This window comes from Pseudophryne corroboree (genome assembly GCF_028390025.1).
Source record: "Pseudophryne corroboree isolate aPseCor3 chromosome 3 unlocalized genomic scaffold, aPseCor3.hap2 SUPER_3_unloc_1, whole genome shotgun sequence".
NCBI lineage: Eukaryota > Metazoa > Chordata > Amphibia > Anura > Myobatrachidae > Pseudophryne > Pseudophryne corroboree.
The window spans coordinates 548920-574757 of NW_026967493.1; the positions used below are offsets into that span (position 1 = coordinate 548920).

At 47.3% G+C, this 25838-nt stretch overlaps 2 protein-coding genes across 4 annotated transcripts in view; one reads left to right on the forward strand and one right to left on the reverse strand.

The window, feature by feature from the left end:
• LOC134983092 (zinc finger protein 300-like) overlaps positions 1-12478 on the reverse strand; it is a 73812-nt gene extending 61334 nt beyond the window's left edge. The window contains exons 1-2 of the mRNA XM_063948789.1: positions 12194-12478; positions 10910-11067 (exon numbers count right to left, since the gene is read on the reverse strand). The gene's annotated coding sequence lies outside the window, so the exon portion shown is untranslated. The remainder of the gene's footprint in view (positions 1-10909; positions 11068-12193) is intronic.
• LOC134983094 (gastrula zinc finger protein XlCGF53.1-like) overlaps positions 12353-25838 on the forward strand; it is a 52828-nt gene continuing 39342 nt past the window's right edge. Inside the window, exons 1-6 of one of the 3 annotated variants that reach the window (XM_063948790.1) lie at positions 12353-12633; positions 14549-14713; positions 15331-15522; positions 15867-15945; positions 16063-16160; positions 16317-16833. In XM_063948790.1, coding sequence (XP_063804860.1) covers positions 14636-14713; positions 15331-15522; positions 15867-15945; positions 16063-16160; positions 16317-16833 — 964 coding nt within the window. In that variant the 5' untranslated portion in view covers positions 12353-12633; positions 14549-14635. The remainder of the gene's footprint in view (positions 12634-14548; positions 14714-15330; positions 15523-15866; positions 15946-16062; positions 16161-16316; positions 16834-25838) is intronic. The other 2 variants (XM_063948791.1, XM_063948792.1) reach the window with 2 other exon arrangements.

Sequence of the window (25838 nt, forward strand, 5' to 3'; positions counted from 1 at the left end):
TCGCTCCGCCTCCACATCATTATCCTCCTCATACATGTCGACACAGCCGTACCGACACACAGCACACATACCGGGAATGCTCTGACAGAGGACAGGACCCCACAAAGCCCTTTGGGGAGACAGAGGGAGAGTATGCCAGCACACACCAGGGCGCTATATATCACAGGGATATCACCTATAAAGAGTGTTTTCCCTTATAGCTGCCTATATATTGTATACTGCGCCTAAATTGTGCCTCCCCTCTCTTTTTTAACCCTTGCTGTAGTGTATTGACTGCAGGGGAGAACCAGGGAGCTTCCCTCCAGCGGAGCTGTGAGGGAAAATGGCGCCAGTGTGCTGAGGGAGATAGGTCTGCCCCTTTTTCGCGGACTTTTCTCCCGCATTTTTATGGATTCTGGCAGGGGTTAAAAAGCACCTATATAGCCTCTGGGGCTATATATGGTGCCAGTTTGCCAGCCAAGGTGTCAGTATTGCTGCTCAGGGCGCCCCCCCCCAGCGACCGAAGTGTGTGGTGTGCATGAGGAGCAATGGCACACAGCTGAAGTGCTGTGCGCTACCTTGGAGAAGACAGAAGTCTTCAGCCGCCGATTTTCTGGACCTCTTCTTGCTTCTGGCTCTGTAAGGGGGACGGCGGCGCGGCTCCGGGAACGGACGACGAGATCGGTGCCTGTGTTCGAACCCTCTGGAGCTAATGGTGTCCAGTAGCCTAAGAAGCCCAAGCTACCACCACTTAGGTAGGTTCGCTTCTTCTCTCCTTAGTCCCTCGATGCAGTGAGCCTGTTGCCAGCAGGTCTCACTGAAAATAAAAAACCTAACATATACTTTCTTCCTAGGAGCTCAGGAGAGCCCCTAGTGTGCATCCAGCTCGGCCGGGCACAGAGATCTAACTGAGGCTTGGAGGAGGGTCATAGGGGGAGGAGCCAGTGCACACCAGATAGTCCTAAATCTTTCTTTAGAGTGCCCAGTCTCCTGCGGAGCCCGTCTATTCCCCATGGTCCTTACGGAGTTCCCAGCATCCACTAGGACATCAGAGAAAATAAGCAGCACTGGTGACCCACTAAGTTCAACATGTATCCTCAAGATAGGATACCCCGACCCAAAGTTCTGTGACTGTACTGAACCAGAGACAGGCACCTACCCCCAGAGTTCTGGGACAGGGACTCCTCCAAAAAAGCACATGCCTCCAACATATTCTTGGACTCCGCATCCATGACCTGAGCCTTAGCAACTTCCTGGCCGAAATAGACAGCATAGGTATACCTGAAAGTAGGGATATCACATCCAAAGAAGCATGAATGACAGATGGAGGACTGCTTCAAGTGGTCCATGAGAGCTACAAAATCCAATGGATCCACTCCTGTTTCTATAACCTCTGCTCCAACCAAGCAGATATCAGGCTCGAGCCACGCTTCCCCCAACATGTCTGCAAAATAAGCTAAGAAAGTGAACATAATAACCTGGATCTCCCTTTTTCTTAATAATTATACTGAAGGAGCAACTGAGAACAGGGGGCGTGCTAGGCTATCTGTAAGGTCTGGCAGTGGCCTGAATCAAATGACACTCAAGCTCTTGTGAATGGTTAACTCAGTCTTGGTACAAAAGCCACCATTACTCCCCAGAAGAGCCCTTGGGATCCTCATCTCAAAAAAAAAAAAAAAAAAAAAAAGCTGACGCTTTCAGGGACAAGAGGTGGAGGATCCCAAGAATTATACTAAGGTGGAACAGACTTTTGAATGTCTATCCACCTGTTGGGTCAACCCAATATCTACCAAAGGCATTGGCTACCAAAGAGGGTGAAGACTGTGGGAGCAGAGGTGGCTGAGGAGCAATAGGAATTAATGGTCTCTCCTCCGATTGATTGCAGACATCACATACCAGGCACTCCTCGCTGGGAATATCTTACACTACATACTATATCCCTTATCTCTTCATTTTCCTTGAACTCTCATCGCAGGGGGATACCCAGCCTCCCCTGTGCTGGTTCTCCAACAGGGGTCACTGTGGAACATCCTAGCGAAAGCAGATTCAGAATTACTGTGATTTCCGTACTATCTTGTATTTCCCTGTTGTCCAACCTATTTACCGTTAACAAATGGGATACCACAACATTGTGTTTACCCACAGTAGGACCTTTTTCAGGCTTTACCAGTATTTTTGTTCCTTGGGAGACCCACCTGATTTGTTATTGGGGGTCATTCCGAGTTGATCGCTCGCTAGCTAGTTTTAGCAGCCATGCAAACGATATGCCGCTGCCCACTGCGGAGTGTATTTTAGCTTAGCAGAAGTGTGAACGCATGTGCAGCCGAGCTTTGCAAAAACAGTTTGTGCAGTTTTTGAGTAGCTCTGAACCTACTCTGCGCTTGCGGTCACTTCAGCCTATTCATGTCCGGACTTGACGTCATACACCCGCTCAGCGAATGCCCAGCCACGCCTGCTTTTTTTTCAGACACGCCTGCGTTTTTCCAAACACTCCCTGAAAACGGTCAGTTGACACCCAGAAAAGCCCCCTTCCTGTCAATCTTCTTGTGGCCGCTAGTGCGACTGAAAACTTTGCTAGAGTCTGTGCACAACCACAACGGGCTTTGTACCTGTACGTCGCGCGTGCGCATTGCGGAGCATACGCAGAAATGCCAATTTTTAGCCTGATCCCTGAGCTGCGAACAACGGCAGCTAGCGATCAACTCGGAATGACCCCCATTAAACCTAGAATATAGCTGTACCAGACGGGTCCCCACATCTATGATTTCCCAGATTGCGACTATACACCATTTTAATGATTATAATATTTGTTCATTTTCTTTCATACATTTCACCTTATCAATACAGCTAATCATTATTGCGATTTGCAGGATAACTATTTATCCAGAACCATTGCAATCGCCTGAAAACCTGGCTGTGACAATCCTATATTTTTTTCCATATACTTTTCTATATGTACATGTGTACGGTATTGTAATTTTTGGTCTCACATGATGGTTAATACTCCATTTAAAACATATACCAATAAAATATATATTTTAAAACAGTTGAATAATTGTAAGTGTTCTCCTTTCCTCTTGTAGCTCATAATACTGTCTTTTTTTGACACTTGGGAACACCACCAACGCTCATCATTAACTGTCCTTGTAAATAAGGCTTGATTGATTTATGTTTGTCACCCTATTCCCCCATCAGTATTAGTACTTGATTCTATTCAGACAAGCACTGTGCGGAATCAAACCCCTCGACTAAAGTAGACTTGAGGAATGGTCAAGAACATGGCAACTATAGTTGCCGAAAATCGTGCACTTGGGTCTCAACAACCCAAAGGCTTTATATAGTATCAAGGGTACCGTAATGGAAACTACTGTGGAGGAGAGGGATCTAGGAGTCACTATTTCAGGTGACATAAAGGCAGGTAAGCAATGTAAGAAAGCAATGAGGAAGGCTAGTCAGATGCTTGGCTGCATTGGGAGAGGAATCGGCAGCAGAAAGAAGTAAGTAATAATGCCACTGTATAGGTCATTGGTACGGCCTCATCTAGAATACTGTGTTCAATTCTGGAGGTCATATCTCCAGAAGGATATTAATACATTAGAGACTGTACAAAGAAGGGCAATCAAAATGGTGCATGGCCTACATCACAAAACATACCCAGAAAGACTAAAAGACCTTAACACAGGGCTCGACAAATCCCTGAGGCCAGGTCGCCATGCCCCCTAGATTTTGCTGTCTGACTACCAGATTATGTGGGGAGGCGCCATGTCGGCCTGCGCTTACCACCTTTGTTGTGTAGCCGTGGGGGTTAGTTAGCTGGGGGGGGGGGGGGGGTAGTAGGTGGAGGTTGCTCATTTATTGGCACTTTCATCCTGGCTCTTCGATTTTAGAAAAATTTGTCAAGCTATGCCTTAACATGTATAATTTGGAGCAGGTATGGGAAAAAGGGGGACGGGACGAGGACTTTCAAATATACCAAGAGAGTTTTAACAAGATAAAGGAGGGAAACATTTTTCTTCAGAAGAGAAGCATTAGAAAATGAGGACATGCACTGAGGCTGAAGAGGGGGAGGTTCAGGGGAAATTTAAGGAAAAAGTACTTCAGAGAAAGTGTAGTGGACAAGTGGAATAGCCCCCCAGCAGAGGTGGTAGAGGCTAAGACAGTGGAGCAATTTAAACATGCTTGGGCTAGGCATAAGGATGTACTTACAAAGAAATAAGGATCAAACAGGGTGGAGGTTACCTAAGGGATAAAAATTAAAATAAAAAAAGGCAGACTAGATGGGCCAAGTGGTTCTTATCTGCCAAATTCTGTTTCTATAATAAAGGACTGCAAAATACAGTATCTAGATCAGGCTATGAAAAGTATGCAAGTAAAATGTTCTAATATAACCCCAAACTACAACCATCAGCTAAGCAGTAGCCAATGAAAGTGATAAAAACAGAATCCTGTCACTAAAACCGTAAGTAGAATAAACTTGCAGCTAACAGAATAAACTGGCACACTCCTCAGCACTGCGGACGCTTCCTCAAGACATCAAAATCAGCGCCTGAAATCAGTGGTGAATGTCCCATGAGGCACGTGCCTATGGGCAGCACTTGTTGGGGAGGCCGCACTTTGATGCCTGTATTTGTACTGTCAGTCCGAAATGTACCAGTAACTGCAAAACGTTTCCACTGTACTATATGCCATCTTGAATAGAATGTAAATGGGTAGGGGCGTGCACATACTGCCCGTGTAAGCTGTCCTACATTGGCAATCAAATGAGAGCTGCCACTGAATGAAAATAATAAAATTAGGGAGGGGGGGGGGGGGGCGCATTACTGTTCCTAACCCCAGTCAACTATGTCGCTAGATGACATGAAACAGGAATTACTCAATTCCCGCAAAAAAAACCCAACAACAAAAAAATCATCATATTTGCCTGTATTGCAAATGACACACAAATATTTATTGCAAACCACTAAGCTCTTAAAGCAAATCATCCAACTCAAAAATCAATTTGTCTGTAGATTTTTGTTTTAAAAAATCTGAAAAATGCTGCTTGGAAGTTCCAAGTTTACACAGATTACAGATATTCCCCTAACAGCTGTCTTCCAATTAGCCCTTACCTTAAATCATTAGGCTAAATGTAAAAAGGTCAGCTTTTATGGAAAACAGGCCCTAAACACTAAGTAATCAGATCAATTATAATAAACAGTTTTACTCCATGTTACATTGAACACTTGATTAAAATTTATCTGATTACTGTTTAGAGTGTGCACTTGCATTTTCTCTTTTTTTACTGTGTGGCACTACAACTCTAAGCATGGTAGAATTAGGGTGTGCAGTCTAAGGTATTAGGGTGGCAGCAACATGTTGTAGGGACGCTTTTCCTCAGTGGGTATTGGGCATTCTGTAATAACTGGAGGGAGGACGGATGGTGCAAGACACAGGGAATTAATGCTGGACTACAGCTCACTGGTAGAGAACTAAAGCTTGGCTGAAAGCCCACCGCTCAGCAGGACAATGATCCCAAGCACAAGGATAAACCAGCACCGGCTGCACAACACATAGGTGAATGTACTAGAATGACCAAGTCAATGTCTAGATCTCAATCCAATTGAGAATAAGCGGCACTATTTAAAAATTGCGTTCCACAGGAGTCATCCATCCAACCAACCTGAGCATCCTGAAGCATCTCTGCCAGGTAGAATGGGCAAACATCACTTCCACACAGTGTGCACACCTGGTATAAACATACCCAACAGACTTACACTTCATACATACAGACCGGGGCATACCTTATACAGCCTCATGTCCAGCACATATACCCCCAGTCACTGCCCAGCATTACATCTCATACATACAGACCGGGGCATACCTTATACAGCCTCATGTCCAGCACATATACCCCCAGTCACTGCCCAGCATTACATCTCATACATACAGACCGGGGCATACCTTATACAGCCTCATGTACAGCACATATACCCCCAGTCACTGCCCAGCATTACATCTCATACATACAGACCGGGGCATACCTTATACAGCCTCATGTCCAGCACATATACCCCCAGTCACTGCCCAGCATTACATCTCATACATACAGACCGGGGCATACCTTATACAGCCTCATGTCCAGCACATATACCCCCAGTCACTGCCCAGCATTACATCTCATACATACAGACCGGGGCATACCTTATACAGCCTCATGTATAGCACATATACCCCCAGTCACTGCCCAGCATTACATCTCATACATACAGACCGGGGCATACCTTATACAGCCTCATGTCCAGCACATATACCCCCAGTCACTGCCCAGCATTACATCTCATACATACAGACCGGGGCATACCTTATACAGCCTCATGTCCAGCACATATACCCCCAGTCACTGCACAGCATTACATCTCATACATACAGACCGGGGCATACCTTATACAGCCTCATGTCCAGCATAAATACCCCCAGTCACTGCCCAGCATTACATCTCATACATACAGACCGGGGCATACCTTATACCGCCTCATGTCCAGCACATATACCCCCAGTCACTGCCCAGCATTACATCTCATACATACAGAACGGGGCATACCTTATACAGCCTCATGTCCAGCACATATACCCCCAGTCACTGCCCAGCATTACATCTCATACATACAGACCGGGGCATACCTTATACAGCCTCATGTCCAGCACATATACCCCCAGTCACTGCCCAGCATTACATCTCATACATACAGACCGGGGCATACCTTATACAGCCTCATGTCCAGCACATATACCCCCAGTCACTGCCCAGCATTACATCTCATACATACAGACCGGGGCATACCTTATACAGCCTCATGTCCAGCACATATACCCACAGTTACTGCACAGCATTACACCTCATACATACAGACATACAGGGCCTGGGCACACCTTATACAGCCTCATGTCCAGCACATATACCCCCAGTCACTGCCCAGCATTACATCTCATACATACAGACCGGGGCATACCTTATACAGCCTCATGTCCAGCACATATACCCCCAGTCACTGCCCAGCATTACATCTCATACATACAGGGCCTGGGCATACCTTATACAGCCTCATGCCCAGCACAAATACCCACAGTCACTGCCCAGCATTACATCTCATACATACAGACCGGGGCATACCTTATACAGCCTCATGTCCAGCACATATACCCCCAGTCACTGCCCAGCATTACATCTCATACATACAGACCGGGGCATACCTTATACAGCCTCATGTACAGCACATATACCTTCAGTCACTGCCCAGCATTACATCTCATACATACAGACCGGGGCATACCTTATACAGCCTCATGTCCAGCACATATACCCCCAGTCACTGCCCAGCATTACATCTCATACATACATACAGGGCCTGGGCACACCTTATACAGCCTCATGTCCAGCACATATACCCCCAGTCACTGCCCAGCATTACATCTCATACATACATACATACAGGGCCTGGGCACACCTTATACAGCCTCATGTCCAGCACATATACCCCCAGTCACTGCCCAGCATTACATCTCATACATACAGACCGGGGCATACCTTATACAGCCTCATGTACAGCACATATACCCACAGTCACTGCCCAGCATTACATCTCATACATACAGACCGGGGCATACCTTATACAGCCTCATGTCCAGCACATATACCCCCAGTCACTGCCCAGCATTACATCTCATACATACAGACCGGGGCATACCTTATACAGCCTCATGTCCAGCACATATACCCCCAGTCACTGCCCAGCATTACATCTCATACATACAGACCGGGGCATACCTTATACAGCCTCATGTCCAGCACATATACCCCCAGTCACTGCCCAGCATTACATCTCATACATACATACATACAGGGCCTGGGCACACCTTATACAGCCTCCTGTCCAGCACATATACCCCCAGTCACTGCCCAGCATTACATCTCATACATACAGACCTGGGCATACCTTATACAGCCTCATGTCCAGCACATATACCCCCAGTCACTGCCCAGCATTACATCTCATACATACAGACCTGGGCATACCTTATACAGCCTCATGTCCAGCACATATACCCCCAGTCACTGCCCAGCATTACATCTCATACATACAGACCGGGGCATACCTTATACAGCCTCATGTACAGCACAAATACCCCCAGTCACTGCCCAGCATTACATCTCATACATACAGGGCCTGGGCACACCTTATACAGCCTCATGTCCAGCACATATACCCCCATACCCACAGTCACTGCCCAGCATTACACCTCATACATACAGGGCCTGGGCACACCTTATACAGCCTCATGTCCAGCACATATACCCCCATACCCACCAGTCACTGCTCAGCATTACACCCTTATACGTACACACCTGGGCACAACTTATACAGCCTCATGGCCAGCACATAAACCCCCACACCCACAGTCACTGCCCAGCATTACACCTCATACATACAGACCTAGACACACCTTATATAGCCTCATGCCCAGTATATACCCCTCCTCCCCATACCCACTGTCACTGCCCAGCATTACACCTCATACATACATACATACAGGGCCTGGGCACACCTTATACAGCCTCATGTCCAGCACATATACCCCCATACCCACAGTCACTGCCCAGTATTACACCTCATACATACATACATACATACATACATACATACATACATACAGGGCCTGGGCACACCTTATACAGCCTCATGTCCAGCACATAAACCCCCATACCCACCAGTCACTGCTCAGCATCACCCCCTCATACATACACACCTGGGCACACCATACACATCCTCATGCCCAGCACATATACCCCCATATCCAATGCAAAGTTAATGAACAGAAAAGAAAACTAAATCAGAGCAATATTTGCTGTGACCACCCTTTGCCTTCAAAACAGCATCAATTCTTCTAGGTACACTTGCACACAGTTTTTGAAGGAACTCTGCAGGGAGGTTGTACCAAACATCTTGGAAAACTAACCGCAGATCTTCTGTGGATGTAGGCTTGTGAAATCCTTTTGTCTCTTCATGTGGTCCCAGACAGACTCGATGATGTTGAGATACGGGCTCTGTGGGCTTTGGGTATGGGTAACCGGCGACCGAGATTCCGGCGGTCAGTATTCCGATGCCGAGATACCGACCGCGGTATGCCGATGGTGGGGGTGAGCGCAACGAGTGGGAATAGTCCCTGCTAGTCGGCATGCCCACTGTCGGGATTGGGAGGGTGCGGGATGTAGGTGCCGGCAATGTGACTGTCGGTCTCCTTATCCATCATGCAATACCATCAGGGAGGCGTCTGATTGGCTCCAAATTTATTCTGCAGCAGGACAACGTCCCCAAACATACAGCCAACGTCATTAAGAACTATATTCAGCATAAAGAAGAACAAGGAATCCTGGAAGTGATGATATGGCCTCCACAGAGCCCTGATGTCAACATCATGGAGTCTGTCTGGCATTACATAAAGAGACAGAAGGATCCACAGATGATCTGTGGTTAGTTCTCCAAGATGTTTGGAACAACCTCTCTACCGAGATCCTTCAAAAGCTGTGTGTAAGTGTACCTAGAAGAATTGATGTGGTTTAAAGGCAAAGGGTGGTCACACCAAATATAGATTTGATTTAGAGGTCTCTTCTGTTCATTCACTTTGCATTTTGCAAATTGATAAATAATAAAACTATTAACACTCCTATTTTTGAAAGCATTCTTACTTTGCAGCATTTTTTCCACTTGCCTAAAACTTTTGCACAGTACTGTAGGTGATGTCACTAGGAGTGAGAAGTGGGCAGGACCTTATGACATCTTGCCTTGGCACAACAATGCCTCCAAAACCCACCCCCTTGCAGGCACTACACAACAGATATATTCAATATCCAAATAGGTGCTTGATGGTAACTGTCTGCTCCCAAAATCTCTCACTCCCCTATTCAAGTCCATGTATTATTACTATAGATATGTGATGTCAGTGAGACATTCCCAGATCCCCTCACTTCCTCAGACATATCACTGTAATATTACTATAGATATAAATGCGAAAGCCCTCACTCTCTCACTGACTGATCACTAATTCTCTTACTTCCCGATATGCTAGGAAGCAGAAATGTAACATAGGTATTCTTCAGAAATAGGAAAACTACGTAATGAGAATTGTAATAAACCTCCCCTAAGGGGATGAAAAGGGGGTTGACATAATGACTTCATTACCGATGCGTGGCTTGCGTTGCGTGAACGATAACACTCAAACGGATAATCGGATCAAAATTTGGATTGCACCTCTAGTGTGTAGAATTTAATAAACTACAAAAATAGTCCTGTCACTTTTTACCGTATCTGCTACGGGTGCTCCTCGAGTAACGCCAAGAACTATGGATTAATATTTACTTACATTAAGACGTCTCAAAGCTACATCTCTATAGATTTACCAAATTATTAACACTCATTTATATGTATAACCGTGAAAATCAGAAAGTCCCATGCAAAGAATGGGTAGAACAGCTAGTATTACAATAGATATAAGTGATGTAACAGTGACACTTCCAGATCTCTGCACCTCCCCATTGGGGTCCCTGAGTTAATAATAGAGATGAGTGACGTCAGTGTAACACTCCCATGTCCACTCATCTCCCCAGAAATGTCCCTGTAATATCATTATAGACATAAGTGAAGTGAAATCACAGTGACACTCCAGATCACCATACCTCCCTAGTCAGGTCCCTGTGTTAGTAATAGAGATAAGCGTGATGTCACTGTGACACTCCCAGACCCCCTCACCTCCCCAGTCAGGACCCTGTGTTAGTAATAGAGATAAGCGTGATGTCACTGTGACACTCCCAGACTCCCTCACCTCCCCAGTCAGGTACCTGTGTTAGTAATAGAGATAACAGCGACGTCACTGTGACACTCCCAGACTCCCTCACCTCCCCAGTCAGCAGGTAGATAATTTCCAGAGTGAGATTTAGTATCCTCTCAGTTATGCGACTCCTGTCCTTATCCATCCTCAGTGATCAGTGATATATACAGGACACGTCTCACCCTCACGTGACTTCTAGTAAAGACTCTCTGGTTCTTCACTTTTCTAGAAAAAATATATATATATTATATAAATATCACTCGTAAGATATTCAGGAAACACTGCGTACACATTAAGCCCTCGTCTTTTCTTCGAGCCATATCATGCACCTAATACACACTAAGCATCACTATACACAGGTCACACAGAGATCATACACCTGATACACCGTGATCAATACACACAGGTCACACAAACTAATCACTAACCACAAGTCACACAGATATCACACACTGATCAACATTATTTATACACAGGACACACTGATATCACACTCCGGATACACACTGACCACTATACACAGGTCACAATCAGCGGCGGCTCCTACCTTGGTGGAGGAGGTGAGCTGCGGCTCGCCATGCTGCCAGGTCTCCGCAGCCACACGGGGCCCGGAACCTGTACTATATAGTTCACAAATGCCAGGATCCGGCGCATGCACAAAACCCTGGCTTCTATGGACTGCATCGGCTGCAGTCCATAGGAGCCGGTTAGGGCTGACGAGGCAGGGACCATTACACCCTCAGCGCTGTCCCACTAAAAACTGCCTACTGAGGGCACTGACTCACTAATCCAGCTAACATGCTTTTTATGGGGAAAGGGGGGGGGGGGTCTGAGTGCCCCCCTGACTACTCCCTCCCCCTATAGTTACGGTTGATTCTATATCAGAGTGGGAGAAGGGACCTTCTGACGTACCTAGCGGAGGAGACACGTCACCAGGGGGAGGAGCTACGGCCGAACAGGGTGCCCGAAAAGTACCCTCGCAGGCTCGTTTCGCTCGCCACGCTTCGGGCTCGGTGGCTCGCTCCACTCCGCTTTGCTCGCCACCTGATTACTAAAGGTAATAGTTGGTGGCGTGGATAGTAGAGGAACTATCCCGCTGGCCTAGCTCCTCCCCCTTGTGCCGTGGCTCCTCCATGACGGAAAAGGTCCCTTAGCCCACTTGGATCTAGCATCAACCCAGACTGCTCCATCTGTATTACAGTATGAACATAGACTGTCCCACCTGTAACAAAGAAGCTACATGTATTAAGAAAATGGGGTATACTAACATGATGAACACAGAAAAGGATGATAAGGATGACTGCAGCACCAAAGACTGCTCCCCCTGTATAATAATAAGTAATATCATTACCTGCTGCCAGACACCGCAATGGCCGCTTTCTGTTTTTTCCAGCTGGCAGTGTCACCGGAAGTTGCGGTTATATTTGAAAAACCGCCCCTCCAGATAACCACGCCCCGTTCCTTACATCCCTCTGTAGCAATGGCTTCTGTCTGCCCCGCCCTTCTTATCACAGTGACATCCATCCTCTCATTCCTCTCAGTGCTGTGATTGGCGCACCGAGTAGCCAATCAGGCCGCAAAAAGTACGAAGAACGTCTGGTAATTAGCTGAATCCTGCATCTGACCGCCACCAGCTCTATCACTAGAGTGACTGCGGTAATCTAATACTGTCCTCATGTGCGATGTGCGGCGGCCATATTCTTATAGTCTTCCTGACAGAGGGCGAGCCCACAGATGTTGTGTGTAGCTGTTTCGTATTATAATATACACTCTCAGAACAGCCTGAGCCAGGTAATGTGTTCTCTATTTATTATGTGATTATACAGGAGAGATGGGACTGTACAGTGATATATGATGGGGGATAACAGAGCTCCACGCACACACTGATATGTGGTATTATTATATAGGGGAGAGGGGAGTGTACAGTGATATATGGTGGGGGATAACACAGCTCCCGGCACACACTGATATGTGGTATTATTATATAGGAGAGAGGGGGACTGTACAGTGATATATGATGGGGGATAACACAGCTCCCTGCACACACTGATATGTGGTATTATTATATAGGGGAGAGGGGACTGTACAGTGATATATGATGGGGGATAACACAGCTCCCGGCACACACTGATATGTGGTATTATTATATAGGGGAGAGGGGACTGTATAGTGATATATGATGGGGGATAACAGAGCTCCCGGCACACACTGATATGTGGTATTATTATATAGGGGAGAGGGGACAGTGATATATGATGGGTGATAACACAGCTCCCGGCACACACTGATATCAGAGTATCAGGCTGACTTCCTATTACTGTATTTGTAAGGCAGTAAATGGGGGTATTTGTGCTGGACATGAGGCTGTGTAAGGTGTGCCCAGGTCTCTATGTATGAGGGTGTAATGCTGAGCAGTGACTGGGTATGAGGGTATATGTACTGGAAACCAAGAGTACTCCAGCTACAGATGCTGACTACTTGTCACTCAGTTCGTGTGTGCGCAGTGCGGCTTTGGCACTTGCGCAGTGGAAGATTATCAGTACATTTCAACATTATGTACATCTCTGAATGAATCGCGGTGATCACTTACAGAGTGCTGGGCTTCCTCCAAGCTCTCCCCTTAAAGTGAATAGATGCTGTACGCAGACGCATGGCACCGGTGAGGGTGTTTCAGCAGGGCACTGGTAAACAGGCAGGGTATATTTTGGCGTTTTAAAATCTAAGACAGCCTAACGTGAAGACTTCGTGTGACCTGTGTATAATGAAATAGAGTTGCATACTAGGCTGCTACAGCTTCCAGTACATAAAACATAAACAATAAGCCAACAATCAGCAAGGGGAATCATATGATGTCATTCTGATCAGCAACAAATCCGAATTTCTCTAATACATGCGTTTAGTTCACTTTGTTCCACTTGAAGGGGGTCATTCCGAGTTGTTCGCTCGTTAGTTTTTTTCGCAACGGAGCGATTAGTCGCAAACTGCGCATGCGCAACGTTCGCAGTGCGCCTGCGCCAAGTAAATTAGCACAAAAGTTTGGTATTTTACTCACGGCCTAACAAAGATTTTTCATTGTTCTGGTGATTGGAGTGTGATTGACAGGAAGTGGGTGTTTCTGGGCGGAAACTGACCGTTTTATGGGAGTGTGCGGACAACGCTGGCGTTTCAGGGGAAAACGCAGGAGTGGCTGGAGAAACGGAGGAGTGTCTGGGCGAACGCTGGGTGTGTTTGTGACGTCAAACCAGGAACGAAACTGACTGAACTGATCGCAGTGTAGGAGTAAGTCTCGAGCTACTCAGAAACTGCTAAGAAATTTCTATTCGCAATTCTGCTAATCTTTCGTTCGCAATTCTGCTATGCTAAGATACACTCCCAGAGGGCGGCGGCTTAGCGTGTGCAATGCTGCTAAAAGCAGCTAGCGAGCGAACAACTCGGAATGAGGGCCGAAATCTGCTACAGAGATATTCCTTGGAAGATCAGACTTCTAGCCAGAGGAGAGCTGGTGTAACCTTCAGCAGTGCCGCTTTGTATGACGGTCTCTGAGGAGACCCATGAATATAGATCAGAGGAACTTCTGAGAGACACTGACCTGGGCTCTGTGGCTCCGGCATTAGGGGAAGACTTCATTGTCATTGTGTTTCGTATATAATAATACATTACATGTCTGCTCTGTGATATTTCTTATAATTGTTATATTTTTTCCTAGGCAGTGGGGCAGTAGCGATCCATAGAGTCTTTACTAACAGTCACGTGACGGCGAGGAGTGTCTTATATAAATCACTGATCACCGAGGATGGACAAGGACAAGAGTCACATGACTGAGAGGATACTAAATCTCACCCTGGAGATCATCTACCTGCTGACTGGGGAGGTGAGAGGATCTGGGTCACAGTGACATCACTCTTATCTCTATTACTAACACATGGCCCTGACTGGGGAGGTGAGGGAGTCTGGGAGTGTCACAGTGACATCACTCATCTCTATTACTACCACAGGGACCTGACTGGGGAGGTGAGGACTTCTGGGAGTGTCATGGTGACATTACTTAAATCTATAGTAATAATACAGGAACATGACTGGGGAGGTGGGGGGAGTCTGGGAGAGCCACAGTGATGTCACTCTTATCTCTATTACTAACACAGGGACCTGACTGGGGAGGTGAGGGAATCTGGGAGTGTCATGGTGACATTACTTACATCTATAATAATAATACAGGAACATGACTGGGGAGGTGAGGGGATCTGGGAGCATCACAGTGACATCGCTCCTATCTCTAATAATAAAACAGAGATCACATTGGAGAGGAGAGCTATCCTGGGAGAGAGACTCCATCTGCTATTATTCTGGTCTCTGAGATGCACCCCTTTGACCCCAGTCAGACACATTTAAGTAGACTGTTTTTGTTTTTTGTACAGTTAATCCTTTAAATATAACAATTGTAAATATGTGTTTACATTTTTTTTTATTGATGTCTCCTGCAATAAACAGGATTACACTGTAGTGAAGAAGACATCTGGTGAGCATGAGACATCCATCAGCCATACCCGTGTATCAGGAGGACTGAGCAGGACCCAGAGCCCCATCATGGTGCCTCTACCTCACTCACTCATACGTGAGAGGCACAATGACCAGAAGATCCTGGAACTCACCAACAAGATCATCCAGCTGCTGACTGGAGAGGTGACTGCTGGGAATGGGACATTATACAGTAACACCAGGAGATGTGTCTGGAGAGGTGACTGCTGGGAATGGGACATTATACAGTAACACCAGGGGATGTGACTGGAGAGGTGACTGCTGGGAATGGGACATTATACAGTAACACCAGGGGATGTGACTGGAGAGGTGACTGCTGGGAATGGGACATTATACAGTAACACCAGGGGATGTGCCCGTAGAGGTGAATGCTGGGAATGGGACATTATACAGTAACACCAGGGGATGTGTCTGGGTGATGACTGTGTCATTGTGTGTGTCAGGTTCCTATAAGGTGTGATGATGTTGCTGTCTATCTCTCTATGCAGGAGTGGGAGTATATAGAGGAACACAGGGGTCTGCACAAGGACGTGATGATCCAGAATCACCGGCCCCTCACATCACTGGGTAAGAGGAGACTGTCATGTAGTGTAATGGAGAGACCAGCTATGGGGGCCACCAAATTACACATCATCTGATAATCACATATATGCAATGTACTCTGTCACTGTGTGTCTCCTACAGATGAAGTCAGTAACAGGAATACCCCAGAGAGATGTCCCCGTTTTCTTTATTCCCGTGATTGTACAGAGGAGAATCACAGTGTCCCACAGGAGGATCAGGTAGGTGGGATTTTGTGTCTCACCAGTATACCAAAGTAACTTTTTATGATCTGTAGAGAAGCTGTGTGGGTCTTATACTTTGACTTTCTTTTGTTTTATTTCAATAAATGTCATCAGACTTTATTAATTTATTTAATTGTTGTGTGGGTTATTTAGGCTGAAGGTCTGACTGATATAAAGGCAGAAGATTTAGAGGGAGAAGAAGAGACACGTGTGACTGATATAAAGGCAGAAGATACAGAGGGAGAAGAAGAGACGTATGTGACTGAGGATAAGGCAGAAGATACAGAGGGAGAAGAAGACTTGTATGTGCCTAATATAAAGGCAGAAGGTACAGAGGGAGAAGAAGAGACGTATGTGACTGAGGATACGGCAGAAGATACAGAGGATACGGCAGAAGATACAGAGGGAGAAGAAGAGACGTATGTGACTGAGGATAAGGCAGAAGATGCAGAGGGAGAAGAAGAGATGTATGTGCCTAACATAAAAATAGAGTATATAGAGGAAGAAGAGGAGATGTTTGTGACTGACATAAAGGCAGAAGATACAGAGGAAGAAGAAGAGATGTTTGTGACTGATATACAGGCAGAAGATACAGAGGACGAAGAAGAGATGAATGTGAGGGGTTATCAGCTGTGTAAGGAGGAGGAAATCCCTACAGATATTAGCAAAGGTGAGTAATAAACACTTTGCCCCAGAATTTATGCTGATTTCATGGGGAGATGCAACTAGGATAGTGATGCAGATCAGACGCAGTTGCTAGTTGAATAGAATGTAATGCTGTTTTTACTGGCCACAAATACTGGAATGAGTCGCACAGATGCAGTCAGTGCTGAATTTCCCGCTTGGCACGTGCCTAGGGCCGCCACTAGGTGAAGGCGATACAGAAGACATCAGTAATTTAGACACAGAGCAAATACATGATGCATTGGGTAGAGTCTCAGAAGTGGGCACATGTGCAGTCCATGAGCGCGCGCGCGCACACACACACACACACACACACACACACACACACACACACACACACACACACACACACACACACACACACACACACACACACACACACACACACACACACACACACACCTCCTGAGTCCTGTCCCAGTGTGGAAGTAGTACAGAGGCTGTTGCTATTCTTGCATGATAAATTATAGATTTTATTTTTCTATGTTTATTATAAGGTTGTTCAAGTTGTCTTTGTTCCACTATATGAAACAGTTGTCCCTCAATTAGGTGGAGCTATAAACAGTACCCAGGAAATTTTAAACGATTAGTTTAAATCTAATATACACTATTGGTTTCAATTTAATATACACAATCCATACCTCCCAACATGACCCATTCCAGGAGGAACAAACGCTCTCTACCTGGACTTCCCTCTTAAGTTATTATTGCAATCACTTGTGTTGAAAAAACTTTTTTTCTTACGTCCTAGAGGATGCTGGGGACTCCGTAAGGACCATGGGGTATAGACGGGCTCCGCAGGGGAAAATTAATAATCTGTTAATAATCTGTTTCTTTTCCTTAAACATGTGTACCCTTGTGTCGGGGACCGAGGGTTCATCCACAATATGCAACACATCCCTTATTGCCACAATCATACACTGATTGGTTTTAGTCACCCTAGGGTGCAATTTTACTTAGTCATAGTCGACACTGGAATCAGAATCCGTGTCGGTAGTAGTGTCTTGTGTTAAGGGACGCTTTTGAGACCCCCACGGGCCCTGTGAGTCGGTCCAATCTGAGGATTGACCGCCTGATGTCCCCCCTAAACCAGCCTTATCAAGCCTTTTATGTAAAGATGCCACACTTGCATGCAACATATCCATCAAATCTGGAGTCGGCACAACCGACGGGGACACACCACTCATTTGCTCCACCTCCTCCTTGGAGAAGCCTTCCGCCTCAGACATGTCGACACACACGTACCGACACCCCACACACACAGGGATTAACCTATAAGGGGACAAAACCCCAACCAGGTCCTAAGGAGAGACAGAGAAAGAGTATGCCAGCACACACCAGCGCTTAACAACACTGGAAGAAAATATATATATCCAGATAGCGCTTTTTTATATATATTATGTAAATTTCCACTCACTGCATCGCCAAAGTGCCCCCCTCCTCTTTTTTCCAGCCTGTGTCCAGCAGGGGAGAGACCAGGGAGCCAGCGTTTTCTTTCTCGTGCAGCTTCTGTGGAGAAAATGGCGCTGGTTAGTGCTGAGGATCAAGCCCCGCCCACCCGACGGCGGGCTTCGGTCCCAGTGATTTTTCAATAAAATGGCGGGGGATCAGCGATTTACTGCCTCCGCAGTCTAATGCCACTGTTTTGTGCCAAAATGTGAGGTTTATTGCTGCCCAGGGCACCCCCCCTGCACCCTTCAGTGCTGCTCTGTGTGTGTGTGACTGGGAGCAATGGCGAAGATCTGATGTCTTGTGCCGCCTAAGATGTCTTCTGCCTTCTCTATCCGGCTTCTATCTTCGGCATCTGTGAGGAGGACGGCGGCGCGGCTCCGGGACGTACCCCAGGTGAGACCTGTGTTCTGACTCCCTCTGGAGCTAATGGTGTCCAGTAGCCTTAGAAGCAGTGCCCAACTTGACAAGCCAGCTCTGCTTCTCTCTCCTCAGTCCCACGATGCAGGGAGCCTGTTGCCAACAGGACTCCCTGAAAATAAAAAACCTAACAAAATTCTTTTTCCACAGAAAACTATTGAGAGCTCTCTGCAGTGCACCCATTTTCCTCTGGGCACAAGATCTAACTGAGGTCTGGAGGAGGGGCATAGAGGGAGGAGCCAGTGCACACCCATAGTCAAAGTTCTTTTTAGGTGCCCTATCTCCTGCGGAGCCCGTCTATACCCCATGGTCCTTACGGAGTCCCCAGCATCCTCTACGGACTAGGAGAAATAGATTTACTGGTAGGTTTAAAATCTTATTATTATCAATTAAATAGGTAACTTCAATCATATATTAAGAGGTAAGTCCAAGTAGAAAGCATTTTGTCCCTCCTGGAATGGGTTATTTTGGGGGGTATGCACAATCAATTGTACCCCCTTCCACCAGGGCACCCCCTGCCTTAAATGCTCTGGGCAAGGAAAGGGAGGGGGGGGGGGGGGGTAGTTTCTCATGGCATTGAATGGACAAGACCGTCTTTGTACTGAGGGTCATTTTGAATACGTCATATAGACCTGTAGTCAGGTAAATGGTTTTCTAAATATTTTCAAAAGACTGGGAAATTGGTTTTCCACATATTGGGAAAATATCAGGTCCACACGTCGTCTAATGTTGGACACCTTTTGTCTTTTTTTGCGGCAGTATCTGGGTGATGACCTACCATTGGCCTCTCTTCTCTCCTCATCATGGTCTATCATTCCTCAGGCTCAGATTTTTCCTTTGCAGGTTTTCTCTGACGTCCTAGTGGATGCTGGGAACTCCGTAAGGACCATGGGGAATAGACGGGCTCCGCAGGAGACTGGGCACTCTAAGAAAGAATTAGGACTACTGGTGTGCACTGGCTCCTCCCTCTATGCCCCTCCTCCAGACCTCAGTTAGAATCTGTGCCCGGCTCGAGCTGGTTGCACACTAGGGGCTCTCCTGAGCTTGCTAGAAAAGAAAGTATTTATTAGGTTTTTTATTTTCAGTGAGATCTGCTGGCAACAGACTCACTGCTACGTGGGACTTAGGGGAGAGAAGCGAACCTACCTGCTTGCAGCTAGCTTGGGCTTCTAGGCTACTGGACACCATTAGCTCCAGAGGGATCGAACACAGGCCCAGCCTCGGTCGTCCGGTCCCGGAGCCGCGCCGCCGTCCCCCTTGCAGAGCCAGAAGCAAGAAGAACGTCCTGGAAATCGGCGGCTGAAGACTCCGGTCTTCATTAAGGTAGCGCACAACACTGCAGCTGTGCGCCATTGCTCCCTATGCACACCACATACTCCGGTCACTGATGGGTGCAGAGCGCTGGGGGGGGCGCCCTGGGCTGCAATTAGAGTACCTTACATTGGCAAACAGCACATAATATAGTCTAATAAACTATATATGTGCAAAAATCCCCTGCCATAATATTAATATAAGAGCGGGAGAAGCCCACCGAAAAAGGGGCGGGGCTATCTCCCTCAGCACACTGGCGCCATTTCCTCTTCACAGCTCCGCTGGAAGACAGCTCCCCAGGCTCTCCCCTGCAGTTTCCAGGCTCAAAGGGTAAAAAAGAGAGGGGGGTCACTAAATGTAGGCGCAAAACTGTATTGTATAGCAGCTATAGGGAAAATCACTTTCTGTAATAGTGTAAATCCCTGTTTATATAGCGCTGTGGTGTGTGCTGGCATACTCTCTCTCTGTCTCCCCAAAGGACTTTGTGGGGTCCTGTCCTCAGTCAGAGCATTCCCTGTGTGTGTGCGGTGTGTCAGTACGGCTGTGTCGACATGTTTGATGAGGAGGCTTATGTGGAGGCGGAGCAGGTGCCGATAAATGTGATGTCACCCCCTGCGGGGTCGACACCAGATTGGATGGATATGTGGAAGGTTTTACACGACAGTGTCAACTCCTTACATAAAAGGTTCGATGACATAACAGCTGTGGGACAGCCGGTTTCTCAGCCCGTGCCTGCCCAGGCGTCTCAAAGGCCATCAGGGGCTCAAAAACGCCCGCTACCTCAGATGGCAGACACAGATGTCGACACGGAGTCTGACTCCAGTGTCGACGAGGACGAGACTAATGTACATTCCACTAGGGCCATCCGTTGCACGATTACGGCAATGAAAAATGTGTTGCACATTTCTGACATTAACCCAAGTACCACTAAAAAGGGTATTATGTTTGGGGAGAAAAAGCAACCAGTGGTTTTTCCCCCATCAGATGAGTTGAATGAAGTGTGTGAAGAAGCGTGGGCTTCCCCTGATAAGAAACTAGTGATTTAAAAAAAGTTACTGATGGCGTACCCTTTCCCGCCAGAGGACAGGTTATGTTGGGAGACATCCCAGAGGGTGGATAAAGCGCTCACACGCTTGTCAAAAAAGGTGGCACTGCCGTCTCAGGATACGGCCGCCTTAAAGGAGCCTGCGGATAGAAAGCAGGAGGCTATCCTGAAGTCTGTGTATACACACTCAGGTACTATACTGAGACCTGCTATTGCTTCAGCATGGATGTGCAGTGCTGCAGCAGCGTGGTCTGATTCCCTGTCTGATAACATTGATTCCCTTGACAGGGACACTGTATTGCTAACCATAGAGCATATTAAAGACGTAGTCTTATACATGAGAGATGCACAGAGGGATATTTGCCGGCTGGCATCTAGAATTAATGCAATGTCCATTTCTGCCAGGAGGGTATTATGGACTCGGCAGTGGACAGGTGATGCGGATTCTAAAAGGCACATGGAGGTTTTGCCTTACAAGGGTGAGGAATTGTTTGGGGATGGTCTCTCGGACCTCGTTTCCACAGCACAGCTGGGGAGTCGACATTTTTACCTCAGGTTCCCTCACAGCCTAAGAAAGCACTGTATTATCAGGTACAGTCCTTTCGGCCCCAGAAAGGCAAGCGGGTTAAAGGCGCGTCCTTTCTGCCCAGAGGCAGGGGTAGAGGGAAAAAGCTGCACCATACAGCCAGTTCCCAAGAACAAAAATCCTCCCCTGCTTCCACTAAATCCACAGCATGACGCTGGGGCTCCACTGGTGGAGCCAGGTGCGGTGGGGGCCCGTCTCCGGAACTTCAGCGACCGGTGGGTTCGCTCACAGGTGGATCCCTGGGTTCTACAAGTGGTATCTCAGGGATACAAGCTGGAATTCGAGACGTCTCCCCCTCGCTGTTACCTCAAATCAACCTTGCCAGCTACTCCCCAGGACAGGGAGGTAGTGCTGGCGGCAATTCACAAGCTGTACCTCCAGCAGGTGATAATAAAAGTTCCCCTCCTTCAACAGGGACGGGGTTACTATTCCACAATGTTTGTGGTACCGAAACCAGACGGTTCGGTGAGACCCATTCTAAATTTGAAATCCTTGAACACTTATATAAGGAAGTTCAAGTACAAAATGGAATCGCTCAGGGCGGTTATTGCAAGCCTGGAAGAGGGGGATTACATGGTATCACTGGACATCAAGGATGCTTACCTACATGTCCCCATTTACCCACCTCACCAGGTGTACCTCCGTTTTGTGGTACAGGACTGCCATTACCAATTCCAGACGTTGCCGTTTGGTTTGTCCACGGCACCGAGGGTATTTACCAAAGTAATGGCCGAAATGATGATACTCCTTCGAATGAAGGGTGTTATAATTATCCCGTACTTGGACGATCTCCTTATAAAGGCGAGGTCCAGGGAGCAGTTGTTGGTCGGAGTAGCACTATCTCAGGAAGTGCTACAACAGCACGGCTGGATTCTGAATATTCCAAAGTCGCAGCTGGTTCCTACGACGCGTCTGCTGTTCCTGGGTATGATTCTGGACACAGAACAGAAGAAGGTGTTTCTCCCGGAGGAGAAGGCCAAGGAGTTGTCATCTCTGGTCAGAGACCTCCTGAAACCAAAACAGGTGTCGGTGCATCACTGCACGCGAGTCCTGGGAAAGATGGTAGCTTCTTAAGAGGCAATTCCATTCGGCAGGTTCCATGCAAGGATCTTTCAGTGGGATTTGTTAGACAAGTGGTCCGGATTGCATCTTCAGATGCATCGGCTGATCACCCTGTCCCCGAGGGCCAGGGTGTCTCTGCTGTGGTGGCTGCAGAGTGCTCATCTTCTCGAGGGCCGCAGATTCGGCATACAGGAGTGGGTCCTGGTGACCACGGATACAAGCCTCCGAGGTTGGGGGGCAGTCACTCAGGGAAGAAACTTCCAAGGACAATGGTCGAGTCAGGAGGCTTCCCTACACATAAATATTCTGGAACTAAGGGCCATTTACAATGCCCTAAGTCAGGCAAAACCCCTGCTTCAAAACCAGCCGGTGCTGATTCAGTCAGACAACATCACGGCGGTCGCCCATGTAAACCGACAGGGCGGCACAAGAAGCAGGATGGCGATGGCAGAAGCCACAAGGATTCTCCGATGGGCGGAAAATCACGTGATAGCACTGTCAGCAGTGTTCATTCCGGGAGTGGACAACTGGGAAGCAGACTTCCTCAGCAGGCACGACCTCCACCCGGGAGAGTGGGGACTTCATCCAGAAGTCTTCCAGCTGATTGTAAATCGTTGGGAAAGGCCACAGGTGGACATGATGGCGTCCCGCCTCAACAAAAAGCTAAAAAGATATTGCGCCAGGTCAAGGGACCCTCAGGCGATAGCTGTGGACGCTCTAGTGACACCGTGGGTGTACCAGTCGGTTTATGTGTTCCTTCCTCTTCCTCTAATACCAAAGGTGCTGAGGATAATAAGAAAGAGAGGAGTTAAGAACTATACTCATCGTTCCGGATTGGCCAAGAAGGTCTTGGTACCCGGAACTACAAGAAATGATCTCAGAGGACCCTTGGCCTCTGCCTCTCAGACAGGACCTGCTACAGCAGGGGCCCTGTCTGTTCCAAGACTTACCGCGGCTGCGTTTGACGGCATGGCGGTTGAACGCCGGATCTTGATGGAAAAGCGCATTCCGGTTGAAGTCATTCCTACGCTGATAAAAGCTAGGAAGGATGTGACAGCAAAACATTATCACCGCATATGGCGAAAATATGTTGCTTGGTGTGAGGCTATGAAGGCCCCCACAGAAGAATTTCAGCTGGGTTGATTTCTGCACTTCCTACAGTCAGGAGTGACTATGGGCCTAAAATTGGTATCCATTAAAGTCCAGATTTCGGCCCTGTCTATTTTCTTTCAAAAAGAACTGGCTTCACTGCCTGAAGTTCAGACGTTTGTTAAGGGAGTGCTGCACATTCAGCCCCCTTTTGTGCCCCAGTGGCACCTTGGGATCTCAACGTTGTGTTGGATTTCCTAAAATCACATTGGTTTGAGCCACTTCAGACCGTGGAATTAAAATATCTCACGTGGAAAGTGGTCATGCTTTTGGCCTTGGCTTCGGCTAGGCGGGTGTCAGAATTGGCGGCTTTGTCCTGTAAAAGCCCCTATCTGATCTTCCATATGGACAGAGCAGAATTGAGGACTCGTCCCCAATTTCTCCCTAAGGTGGTATCAGCGTTTCATTTGAACCAACCTATTGTGGTGCCTGCGGCTACTCGGGACTTGGAGGCTTCCAAGTTGCTGGACGTAGTCCGGGCCCTGAAAATCTATGTTTCCAGGACGGCTAGAGTCGGAAAGACTGACTCGCTGTTTATCCTGCATGCACCCAACAAGCTGGGTGCTCCTGCTTCTAAGCAGACTATTGCTCGCTGGATCTGCTCCACGATTCAACTTGCACATTCTGCGGCTGGACTGCCGCATCCTAAATCAGTAAAAGCCCATTCCACGAGGAAAGTGGGCTCTTCTTGGGCGGCTGCCCGAGGGGTCTCGGCTTTACAACTTTGCCGAGCTGCTACCTGGTCGGGATCAAACACCTTTGCAAAATTCTACAAGTTTGATACTCTGGCTGAGGAGGACCTTGAGTTTGCTCATTCGGTGCTGCAGAGTCATCCGCACTCTCCCGCCCGTTTGGGAGCTTTGGTATAATCCCCATGGTCCTTACGGAGTTCCCAGCATCCACTAGGACGTCAGAGAAAATAAGAATTTACTTACCGGTAATTCTATTTCTCGTAGTCCGTAGTGGATGCTGGGCGCCCGTCCCAAGTGCGGATTGTCTGCAATACTTGTATATAGTTATTGCTTAACTAAAGGGTTATTGTTCTGAGCCATCTGTTCAGTGAGGCTCAGTTGTTATTCATACTGTTAACTGGGTATAGTTATCACGAGTTGTACGGTGTGATTGGTGTGGCTGGTATGAGTCTTACCCGGGATTCCAAATCCTTTCCTTGTAGTGTTAGCTCTTCCGGGCACAGTTTCCCTAACTGAGGTCTGGAGGAGGGGCATAGAGGGAAGAGCCAGTGCACACCAGTAGTCCTAATTCTTTCTTAGAGTGCCCAGTCTCCTGCGGAGCCCGTCTATTCCCCATGGTCCTTACGGAGTTCCCAGCATCCACTACGGACTACGAGAAATAGAATTACCGTTGAGTAAATTCTTATTTTTCTACCCTTGTCATGTTTTGCTGGTTGTTCTGTGGGTCCTACCCTTAGTCTTTGGCATAATTACAAATATTGCCATTCATGTCACCTGACTCTTTAAGAATAAGTTCTTCACCTTTAAAGGAAGCACGGGGCACTGCAGGCATACAATACAGTTGGCTGGGTGGCCACCTGGTCCTCTATTCAGACTTTTTATCGAACTTTACTAAATAATGTTTGTATCAAATGACTCCAGTACGGACATCACGTTGTGTGTTTAGCTTTGTTGGAGCATTCCTAACTATACCATTGTCTCCAAGATATGATAGAGAAAAGAGGATTTTTGGTTCTCACCATTAAATTTGTTTCTATGAATCCATCTGTGGGACACTGTTCTCTCTCCTCTTACTATTTCTCTTACATCCAAGAGGATTCTGGGGTCCACATTAGTACCATGGGGTATAGACTGGTCCACCAGGAGCCATTGGCACTTTAAGAGTTTGAGAGTGTGGGCTGGCTCCTCCCTCTATGCCCCTGCTACCAGACTCAGTTTAGAAAATGTGCCCGGAGGACCGGTCACAGCTAGGGGAGCTCTACAGAGTTTCTCTAGTA